The sequence below is a fragment of the Phasianus colchicus genome, chromosome 4, assembly GCF_987193195.1.
Source record: "Phasianus colchicus chromosome 4, bPhaCol1.hap1.1, whole genome shotgun sequence".
Classification (NCBI taxonomy): Eukaryota; Metazoa; Chordata; class Aves; order Galliformes; family Phasianidae; genus Phasianus; species Phasianus colchicus.
In genome coordinates, this window is record NC_143439.1 from 46,436,783 (window position 1) to 46,448,504 (window position 11,722).

Sequence of the window (11,722 nt, forward strand, 5' to 3'; positions counted from 1 at the left end):
TGGGGCAGATGAGTGCACTTCTATTACTAACAAATAATTCCTAGAAAAACCATTATCACATCCAGGTGATGGTAAACAGCCACCCAAGAGAGAACGTGATTAGTGAAGAGTACGTAGTATGGAACTTCAGAGCACACTGAAGACCAAACTAGAGAACAGCTGGAGAGATGCACAAGGCTCTTTTTCACTTCAGTTTTATTTTTGGAAGCATTGGATGGCAGCTATTTAGTTGTTGAATAGATGCTTTTGTTTTCAAGGAGCGAAAGGCTGATGATGCTCTGGTGTGCAATCATGGGGAACCATTTACTTCTAGATGTGCATGAAGACATACAGCATGCAAATGAACACATGGTCCCCGCTCCACAAAGTGCCATGGTCTGCAGAGCTGATCTTCAAACAGCAGCTTCTGCTGCTAGTGGGACAGCCTCGAGTAGTTCCCCCATGCGTGATGCTGGAGTGAGCTGGCCCAAGGTAGGGGAATTTGCTCTTTGTGTAAATGACTTTGTATCCCTTCCAAAACTGAAATGTCTTTCTTTACACAGTTTTAAACTGTTAGAATAAAACTACAGTACTTGTCAAATGCCTAACAGTCAGTGTAAGAGCACCAAATGGAAGTATGGGCAGGAATTGGATTGAAATCTTTGCCTATAAAATGGCATTAAGCCCAGACAGCATAGGACAGGCATAATGTAATTGAAAACACTTTTGGAAGTGGAAGAAAAGGCTCCTCTGAGCTTCTATTGCCTTAGGATCAGGAAGAGAAAAGGGAAGTTAGATCACAGATTCAGTGAGATATTGCGAGTGTTTCATTTACACTCTGCTTGTTACATTCACCTCCAAACAGTGACAGTCTCCCTAAAGAGAAGCCAGTGAATTTCTTTGACAAGCCTGAGCTGCTTGTTTCAATTTGTAAATCTCCAGCCAAAGTGAGAGGGGGTGAGCCCTCGTATCATGTTATAGCTCTTTTGTTAATGTTTGCATCATATGAGAAAGTTCCATACTAAAATAAGGAAAACCTTCTTTCCTTTGAGGGTGACAGTACAGGAAAGTGTTACCCATGGAGCTTGTGGACTCTCTTCCTCTGAAGATATTCAAAACACACCTGAATGCTTCCCTGTACAAACCTACTGTAGGGAACCTGTTTTAGTTGGACTGGATGATCTCCAGAGGTCCCTTCCAACCTCTATGATTATGTGATTCTGTGATTAGTGCCAGCTCATGTTCTGTAGCACTCCTGGGGCTTCCTTCTCAGCTGCAGATCTCCTCCCAGCCCCTAGAAGGAGATCAAAATGATCACACCTGTCAATAGCACAACTGCAGGTGTAGGAGGGAACAGTCATCATCCATCTGCCAAAGCTATAGCTGTCCATGTCACTCAATAGAACGTCTTTGAGAAGGGGCTGCCTTCAAAATCAAATTGGGTCAATAAGCCTCCAAAAAGAACTGCCCATGCTATTACTGTGAAGTATTCATCAAGCTGGATCTCAGTTGTTTTTGGACCCAATTCTTGCCCAAGTCACACTGCAGGCCTGCCATGGCATTGCAGATACCACAGCACAGAAATCTGAGCAGAAGCACTGTATTCTGTGGCAAGCTTTAGACCTGGAAAGTAAAGAGGCCTGGGCCAGGAGCAGCAGCAGGATCACATCCTGCATGTATTGAAATGGCCAGTATGGTGTGGAGCGAACAGGATGTGGTATGTTAGGAGGATGTGGGACGTTAAGAAGGTGTGGGCCTTTAGGAGCATGTGGAATGTTAGGAAGGTGTGCTATGTTAGGAGAGTGTGGTGCAGCATTTTGCATGGGCAGTTGGAGCACCCAGAGTAGCAGACAGCCAGAAGCAGACACGCAGACCAAGAGCCCACAACGTCTTTGGAGTGTCTTCTGCACCCAGATGAGCTTCCCAAGGAGCAAGAGGGCTGTCCAAACCTTTGACTGTAGGGAGCTCTGAAATATGGGGGCCACCCATGGGACCGAGGTAGATGAGGGGTATCATGGATGCAGATGTGCCCAACTGGTTGATCTTCTTGAGCAGTTGACCAGCAGTTGAGCTGAGAGAAGAGGATGCCAGGCTGAGATGCATGCAGCAGTCAGAGAAGGAAATTGACATCTGGTATCATATGGTTGCATGGGCAGACAGACAGCCCTGTCTTTGGGCCCAGCCAGGGGAGGATGATAAGCACACTGAACTGAGGATAAACACAAGCAGGCTGAGGGGGGTGGATCTTTGCCTCTGCTTGGGTGACGGTCTTGGTGAAAATTATCTGAAGTTCATGAACTCCTAAATGGCACCTAAATGGTGTATTTTTTGACACACCATTTTTTGATATGGAAATATATTATGTGAATGATATTAAAAATGCTTTTTTGTTTGGTTGGTTGTTGAGGTTTTTTTTGTTTGTTTGTAGCATGGATCTGCAGGAATCTTATTTTTCAAGTATGGAGAAAAAAGACAAATATAGCACCAATAGATCAGGAGTCACCAACTGCAACTGTATTTCAAAAGAATGCTCTATCAATTATTAGACATTCTACTTTTTTTATTACCATATGAACGATTCTTTCATCCATAAAATAATTCCTTGTGCCTAGTAAGCAAAGAATTTGTTGACTTCACAGAAAACATTGTTAACTTTACAATAATATATTCAAGCAAGACAACGTGGCACAATATATAACTATATTCTGCTTTATACATGCTATTGTAAAATGTCTTTGTACAGCCTGGATGTTGGGCAAATATTTTTTGTAGTGATGGATCAAATGCTGGACTGAGTTATCTCAAAGACATTCTGATAAGAACAACTGCATTTCATAAACCATAATTATAAATACAGTCCTTCTCTCTAACAATATTTAGGTGACAAATGTAAACTGTAAATTTTCAAAAATTGCTGAAAATTAGTGTTAATCCATATAAAGTGCCTTCACAACTGTCAAGGTATACACAATTATTAAGTTTTGTGTTAGAATGTGTGTAATTTACAAGATAAGTCTGGAATAAATATTTAACTTATTAAGATAATCAAATATATGGCCTTTTTATATACAAGCAGTAGGTTAACATTTTAAAAGAAAAGTAGAAAGCTGTACATTTTATACAGTTTTTTTCAAATATACCCTCATTTATTCGATTTTATTTCAGCTTTGAATCCAAAGTACATTTGCACAAATGTTTTCAAAGGTGGGAGTCCATGTGAAAGGCAACAGTGAAGACCAAGTCATGATGTCCTTCCACAAAAAGCCATGATGGCAGTTACTCAGAGAGGACATTTACCAGCTTTTGATATTCTGGGAACTATTTACATTTATCAACTTTGGTACTTAGCTGGCTTAGTCTAGAGCTACTCTCTCTGTACTCTTTAGGCTGCCAATAGAGAAAATGAATTTTCTCCTGCAGGAAGTTCTGACCAAAAGCTTCCCTGAATCACCTTTTGGGATGGCACTGCTTTCTCTGTTGACTGTGGGGGGAGTAGCCAGCAAGAAATATCACTGTGCCTCTTGTTGAAATTTTTCCTCTTCAGCTCTTGGTCAATACAGCTTTAATTCATCCTGTATTTCTACTGTAATATTATACTGTCACAAGTCCAGCTGTTATTTTTCTGTTATGGGTGAGATCTTCCCAATCACTCAGTAGAATCCACTCCACATTCAATGCAAATGTAAGTATTAATACACATTTAAGTAGTGCACTGAATATGCTAACATAGCTAGACTCTGGTGAAAGTTACTCTCATAATTCTAATTCTATGATTTTTGAGAAGTCCATCAGTCACCTACAAAGTAATTGTAACTAACTGTCAAAAGCTACTGTTTACATAGGATTTCCAGTAGTATGTTGTTAACTCTTGGTCCTGAGGCAGAGAAGAGACATACACAGTTTCCGTTCCCTAGCCAGGCCTGTTCATGCACACAAACAAGTTGCAAGAAAGAGACATTAGTGATATTAAAAAAAAAAAAAAAAAGTTTTCAAAGGTCTGTCAAATAAAATAATTCTGCTTGAAAATATCCATTTTATGTTTCTAAGACAATATCATAAGTAATGGAAAGGTCAAAGGGAGCACCTGATATTCAGGAGGAAAAATCACTATAAGTGCATAGGTAAAAACTGGTCCCACAGTACATAAATGCAAAACTCCAGTTCATCAGGATGAGCATTTGATTCATGTATTATTTATGTAGGTGTGATCTCTTTAACAGAGTTCTGTATTTCATCACATTTGAAAAATGAAAACATGCATCATTCTTGTGCAAAATTCTTTTTTTTTGCTTTATTTTTCCACTCCTAGGATGTAAATGAACTGCTAATGCTCTTAAAGTATTTTAAAGTATTTCTAGCTATTCATGAAAAATGATTTATACCTCTATAAACATACAGCAAATGCTGAACTTATCTTACACTAATAACCACCACTGATCTTAAGGATCACTGTCCTTTTTTTTGAAAGCCTCATATATTTCTATTTGCCAGAGTGAAGCCCTTCTAATACATATAAATTAATGGTCAGTTGGATATCAAAGAAAGAGGTTCCCTCTTTGGACTTAAGGTAAAATTAAAAAGCAGGTATCGCATATCACTTATTGTCATTTTCATCAGATAATTTATAAAATGCTGGTTAGAAAAATCAACCAGTCCCCTTAATGTTATAAAATACATCTTCAGGACAAAGGACACAAGGAGAGACATAAAAGGTTGGAAGCATAGAAGCATATTCTCATAAGTACTAAGCAATCCCTATTGTTGGATGACCAGATCGAATCATCGTTTAGGTAGGTGCTATCAAAGTTCACAATCTTCAAGTCCTTTTTAAGATACGTTTCATTCAGATTGCTTAGCGTTCGAGCAAAGGTATATTTAGATGCACAACTGTATGCCTCCATACTGTAGACTTTGTGGAAGTGCATATCAAAATATGGATTATCCTAGAAAAAAATGAGAACAAAATTATTACATGCATTATAGACATCAGAATGGCAATTTCTTGTTTTCTGTTTACCTACTTTTAAGCTTTGTTTTTCTCAGTTTTATGGATTCTGAAAAGTATTAGCTATGGACTTTGTATATTTCTGCTATTCCTATTAAAGAGTCTTGTAAAATTTTACTAATTAACAGTTTATAAGTAGCTGCCCTTCTTTGCCATTAGGAGTTTTGCCTAAGTAAAACTTTCGGAGTTTGTCCAAGGAAGACACTGCACTTTATTGTGATTATACAATGCTGTTTTGAAGTGAACCAATTTGTCATGTTGCCTAAAACACACTTGCCTTGGACTATATGTGCCTGTCAGAAGAAGAATATTGATTGCTCTTCCTACCCAAACTGTAATTTTGTGTGCTTTCAAGCTCCTTGGCACAATTAATACTAGCAACAGCTAAGTTCTACTAAATTCTATGGATATGAATAGCAATATGATGAATATTTATATCAGTGCTAATCACTGTGTAATGAGGAGTTTGATGCTCATTTACGCTTTTCTGTAACCAAAAATAAGATTTTGAACATCCAAGTTGTGGAAGGCTGAATAATTTCTGAAGTGTATTTTAGTTTAAAACAAACAAACAAACAAACAACAACAAAAAACTTAAAAAAAAAAAAGTTGAAAGTTAATGAGTCCATGTAGGCAAACAATAAGGTAATCTTCTGGCTGCCTTATGTGGTAAAGGGATAGGAACATTTCCAGCTCCAAGATAACTTGGAGAGTACATAAAATATTATTAGCTTTGGCTATTTTCCCCTCTGGCTTAAACTGCAAAGATTTCACGTGATTCGTGGATACTCTGAATCTGATCTCACCTCCACAGTCTCTTAGGTTCCTAGTTTTAGAGCTGAGAGCAACGCACAAGGGACTGCAGACAGCTGCAGAGATCCTGGCTGACTGCCCATGCAGGAGCTGTGGAAGACTTTTTGAAAAGGGAACAGTTGTCAGGATGGAGTGAGTACAAGTGGAGTCTGTCATTTTCCTTGAATCAAGGCTCTGAAACCCCTTTTGTCGGCTCTTGATTTCTATGTCATCAGGATAATATAATCTGAATTCTATTTCATGTTCGCTTGAAACATGAAAGGTAAAAAAGTAATTTTCTCCAAAACTACATTCTATATGCATGGATGCCTGTTATAACACTTTTCCTACAGTAAGACATTATCTTCAAAGCACTCTTATAGCTTCCGTAAAATAGAATTTAATTCTACTTTTGGTGTTTTGTATAAAATTGTATATTGTATTGCAGCCTCATTTACCCTTCTGTAATTGAATCTCAGAGATTATGACTTTTTTAGCAGTAATATCAGTCATAGCTAGCCAAAGCTCTTTTATTCAGTTATTCAACTGATGCAAGTAATGTGAATGAAATTTAAATTACGTGAAAGATGATGTTTTACATATTGATACAAATTCTCTTAGTTGTACAAAGAACAGGATCCTAAATTCAAATGAAAGGAGTAGAGTCTCCAAAAATGTATTTTCAAATACACTGATCTTAATTCAAATTTACACCAGGAATTGCGTGTTGTGAATTTTTGTACCCAGTTACAATGAACAAATGAGAAAACATCCAGATTGTCCCTCAGGTCTCAACAGGAGAGATGAAAATTAAAATAAACAAGAATATCTCTTTTCCTCCCCACCCCTCCCCAAGCAATATAAATGCAATCTAGACCCTCTCACATGCAGTAAGCTCAAAAAAAACATGGAGGTTTTTTGTTTTGTTAAAATAAAAAATCAGATAATGTCCTTCAATTGCATTTCAATACTTGTGTTCCAACTTGCAACACAATAGAATTATATTCTGTGTATTTAATAATACATAACACTTACAGTATCTGCTTCTTTTCCATCAATCATCTCCAGATCTTTTAAAAACCACTCTTCAACTACTTCATATTTCTCTTCTCGATCTCGAAAGTGTTTTACCATACATATTTCTACTTCTTCACTTTTAGACACTGCAAGACAAAAATAGTTATGATACGCAAGCAAATACTTCCCAAAAGTTCTAATAATAAAATTTTATAAACTTCATAAACTTCATTTAAAATAATAATTTAAATGACAATGTTAGTAGAAATAGGCCAGTGTTCTCAGCCTACGAAATCTATCTTTCTTAAAGAGATTAAGTGTTTAGCTTACCTATCCCTATCCTGAAAAGGCAATCTTATCATTGCAAAAGCCTCCGCTTTGAACTCACCAACAGTGCAGTAAAGGCCCAACTCCAGCACTGGAGCTGTGTGGATAATCCACATATTCTGGTTACTTTGACAGTGAATCCTTGGGGGTACTAAAGTCAGAAAATTGCCAAATCACTACCAAGGCTCTTGTGAGTATGACTGCTTTCTGTTCTGAGGATGAAGTTCTCTTACGGCGCTATTACTTTTGTAAACAAAACTCTTACTTCCCTATCAAATATGTAATTATGTCACTTAACCGAAGTAACACTGAAAATACTTCTTAAAGCCCCACATTGCTCAGTGCTACCTTTGTAGAAATTACTATTTTCTGACTTAAACAGGAAATGAGAATAAAAAAGAGCGTGAAGACATTCCTTGTAATAACTACCATTATTAATTGATTACATTGAGTGCTGTGTAGAAGATCAGACTTCTTTAACATGAAACAATTAGCGTGAAAAGCACTGGAGCCTGAAACAACTCCTGTGCATCCAGCACAGCAACTGCTGGGCAGAGCACTTCCCCAAGCCACCTTGTAGATTAACGTAGCTAATCACTCCAGCCATCACCTTTGACATCATAATGTGATGCTACAGATGAAGGACCAAGATTCTTTCTTACCTAAATTTTGCCTGGAGTTTTGAAAATCCATTCTGAAACTCAACTAAAGTTATCTTATTTATGTTAAAACATGCTTTGCTTCTGACTTTTTTTTTATAAGATGGTTACAAAATAAATACAAACAAAGGATTATCTAGCTTATTTCCACTGCAAATTAAAAAAGAGGAAAATGTTTAAATTAATTGTAATTCCCTCAGCCCATGGCTTCTCAAACAGCCTGCTGTGAAATACATCACTAGCTTTCTTTTCCCGTGCTTCTAACAGTCACAGTTGCGCAATGATTTTTAATCAAAAGATCACTGGTGTATTACTTTCTGGGAACAATATTTTCATTTATGCATCTAATAGGCTTCTCATGGAAAGTTCTTTTCTCGCTTTGATTTTCTCCCATTTTGTTTGCTGCCCTGTGAAGGAGTATGTTGTCTCCCCCAGAGTTAAAAGAAAACAAATCTAAATCCAAAAGCCCACAGTCTTTTTCAGAAATAGATGTCCTAGGCACCTCTGAGACCATAGACTACCTTTCTCTATCGCTCATGTATGAACAGAAATTATTCAAAATAAGGATAGAGGCAGATGTGTTTAAGAAGCTGCTCTAGTAAGAAGAATAACGAAGCCAGGAGCATGTTCTGCTCAGTGGTGAAACCTGGGTGGACAGTTTTAATCTATAAAATCTTCATTTTCCTGCATTTTAGATACATCGCTGGGTCCTGAATTCAGTTGACATACTTAAAGACAACTTTATTTTTGATAAATAAAATGAGCTCAGATCTACCATTTCACTCTCAAAGATTTTCTTGTGGCAGGAATGGTTATGACAGTGCCCTCAAGAGCACAAATTATTCCTTAATGATTCCATGGATTGAAGACTTTTCTGGATTTTCTCTATTCCCTTGGATAGTCTGATGTTAGCCCTGCCATTGTTCTCAGGCAGACCGATGCAGGCTTGTGAAAGTTCCTGAACGTGGCTGCATTTCGGCTTTGCATTCTTCCAGGGCTTACAAAGAAAGCATTTAACGAAAGGATACTCTTGCCTTCACACAAAAACCTAGGTTTGCTTTTTTGAAAAAAGGAAGGGAATGAAGGTTGGGCATATGGCACAAAAATAAGATTGTTCAGTTATCCATGCCAAGAATTTATTTTAATATAGATTTGAAAAGATATAAACTTCTAAACATTTGCCTACATGTAGTTTGACTAGGGTTTGGGGTTTTTTGTTTGTTTGTTTGTTTTCTGTTAATTTGAAATAAAAGGAATACACTAAAGATGTATTGTGGGGATAAGATTTGAGAGAGTACAGAATCACAGCAGATTACAGTAACTGCTGGCAGATGAATGCAACCCACTGTTCAGAATTAGAGTGCTACTCTATTTACTACTCACTTGACTATGCCTGAATATATTAAGAGACTTTAATATTGGATACTCTACATACATTTTCCTTTATGTCTTCAGTGACAATCAATCAGTCAAGCTGATTAGAGGCTTTCTATAATGGCTTGTTTTCCTCTACCTTAGGTAGAAATTTTTAGTTAAAATTGTATAAATAGCAAATGTTTTTTCTCCTCTTTGGAAGTTTCCTAACACCAAACTGTTTAGTTCTACTGCACAAATCTAATCACGCTTCTACCAAATTGTTTTATAAACCATGAATCAGGTTGGTATTTTTGTACATTTAGAAGCTCTATAATACTCAGGAATACATGTCTTAAAAGAAGACTATTTTTGCAGTTCTAAAGTACAAAATCTCTTCTACTAAAATCATGTGGCTGCTAGGAACAGATCTTGCTCAGTGTGTCCATTAATCTGTAAAATACAATTACTCACCAGATGTTTACAAACAAAAGCATCACAGAATATGGTTGTCATCATCCCTTACTGGCCAAAAAAATTCTGAAGTACAGAAATGATTTCTGTCTGCCCTGCGTGTTTTGATCATCAAGAGGAAACAGACTGCAAAAAGCATTCCCTTCAACCCAACTCCTTATATCATAGAATCGCCATGGATGGAAAAGACCTTCAAGATCATCTAGTCCACCCACCTACCTATCACCAATATTTCCCACTAAATCATGTCCCTTGGTACAACATCTGAATGTTCCCTGAACACAAGATGCATGAAAATTTTTCCTCTTTTCCATCAGCTTCCGCTATTATGAAAATAATAATTAAAAACATAATGCAAGCAGCCCTGGAACCATGTTCTAAAGTCACTAAGAAACACATGCACTTGAAATCAAATTCAGTAAAAAGCCAGATAATTAATTTTGTCACACAATCTTGCTTTAATCACTGTTCTTGCTAATTACTAATTCAAACATGTATTTGTTTAAGCCAGAAGCCCAGCTAATTGTTACTTAAGTAACCGGGCAGTATGCAGGACTTTAAAGTATGACAAGATATAGCACGAAAGCTCTGAAACAAACGCTTCCTGCAAAACGGATGTATTGTTACGCTTTGTTTTACAAAAAACCAAACCAACAAACTCCTAGTAGAGGAGAGAGCATTGCTCTTTCCAACAATCACTCCGAGCGCTGCCACGTCCCGCACATCTGCCAACAGCTGTGCGGAGATCCTCGAGTCTCCCCGCTGGTTGGAGCGCTCATACTCTCAGGAAGGCGTAGGAAACAGCAGCCCGGACAGCGCCAGCAGGCACAGCCGCCGCCGGGTAGCGCGGAGCCGGCCGGCACCCCGCACCTCGCGCCCCGCACCCACCGCGGGCAGCCCGGTACCTGCGGCGCACAGGTAGCAGCGCTCCGCGCCCGAGCCTTCCACCTCGATGAACTCTTGCAGCCGCAGCCGCCGCGGCCCGAAGAGCCTCTTGGCCAGGTCCTCCTTCAGCAGCGAGGACATCGCACCCGCCCGGCAGCGAGCGACGTGCCGCGGGCCGCCCAGGCTGCCACCGGGGGGACATCGCCGGGCGCAGCCCCGAGGGGCCCCGCTGCCGGCCCGCAGCCCTGGGAGAGCCGCGAGGCTGTGGCACGGGAGCGGCCGGGTGGCACATCACATCGCCCCGCCTCTGCCCGCTCTCCTCCCCCGCCGCGGGACGGCCCCTGGACGAGCGGCGGTGCAGCTGTTTGCAGCTAGGGGGGAAATGACCGTGTGCTGCTCTTTACGAATGGCAAATGAGCAGGCATAAAGACCCGTGCGACAGGAGTGTTCAGAGGGCGGGTGCAGTCAGGGGATGCAGGTGTGTTCCGTGTGTGAGAGGCTGGATACATCAATGGGAGCATTTTTGGAAATGGTAGCAGTTCTGCCACGCTGTATGTGGGTGGGTAGCATCTGGTGTACTTTTATTCCTCTAATTTATGGATACGCAATAGCCTGTTTTAGTGTTTTAACTCCTGGCTGCATGTAAAATTGAATGAATGAAAAAAAGAAAAGAACAATAATGAGGTTTTTCCAATATTATTAGAATAGATTAGTGCCAGAGACTTCCATGGTACTGTGCTGATATGAAGTGACATGAAAGCAGCTAACTGCACCTCCATTGTGTAGGTGCGAAACTGGGGACAATAACCCTGTCTTGTCAACACTAAGTGTATTGCATAGGCTTTTTGGTCCCGTGTATTTGGAAAGATAGTTATGGTTCTTGAATCTATTGATGAATTTTCATCCCTGCTTTGGGAAAGTAATATTGCTCTAAGCTTTAAGTTTGGGATATATGTTATCACAAAACATAAGCCTACAGACTTTGGTTCCTCACCACCAGTGTTACCAGCATCACAATCAGAAGGGTCAGTGTTGATACTAAGTGCCAGAGACCTCATTAGGAACGTGGTTTTCCCTCAGTCTGTAGCTCACATTGCATCTCTGGTACTTGGTTGTTCTTGTGCAGGTTTGAAGCAACAGATGTAGAGATGCTAAAGTACCTTCAGAAAACTATCTTCAGTTCTGGTAGAATTATCTATCAGTTTTCCCCTGTGAGAGATTCAGCTGATGG

General features: G+C 39.3%; 1 protein-coding gene across 1 annotated transcript; it reads right to left on the reverse strand.

Moving 5' to 3' along the window:
- Window positions 1-4,202: 4,202 nt before the first annotated feature.
- EXOC1L (exocyst complex component 1 like) lies at window positions 4,203-10,738 on the reverse strand. The gene is made up of 3 exons (XM_031588755.2): window positions 10,512-10,738; window positions 6,812-6,939; window positions 4,203-4,922 (listed from the first exon to the last, which is right to left on the reverse strand). The coding sequence occupies exons 1-3, from the start codon at window positions 10,630-10,632 to the stop codon at window positions 4,659-4,661; spliced, it is 513 nt and encodes a 170-aa protein (XP_031444615.1). The 5' UTR covers window positions 10,633-10,738; the 3' UTR covers window positions 4,203-4,658.
- Between the last annotated feature and the right edge of the window lie 984 nt (window positions 10,739-11,722).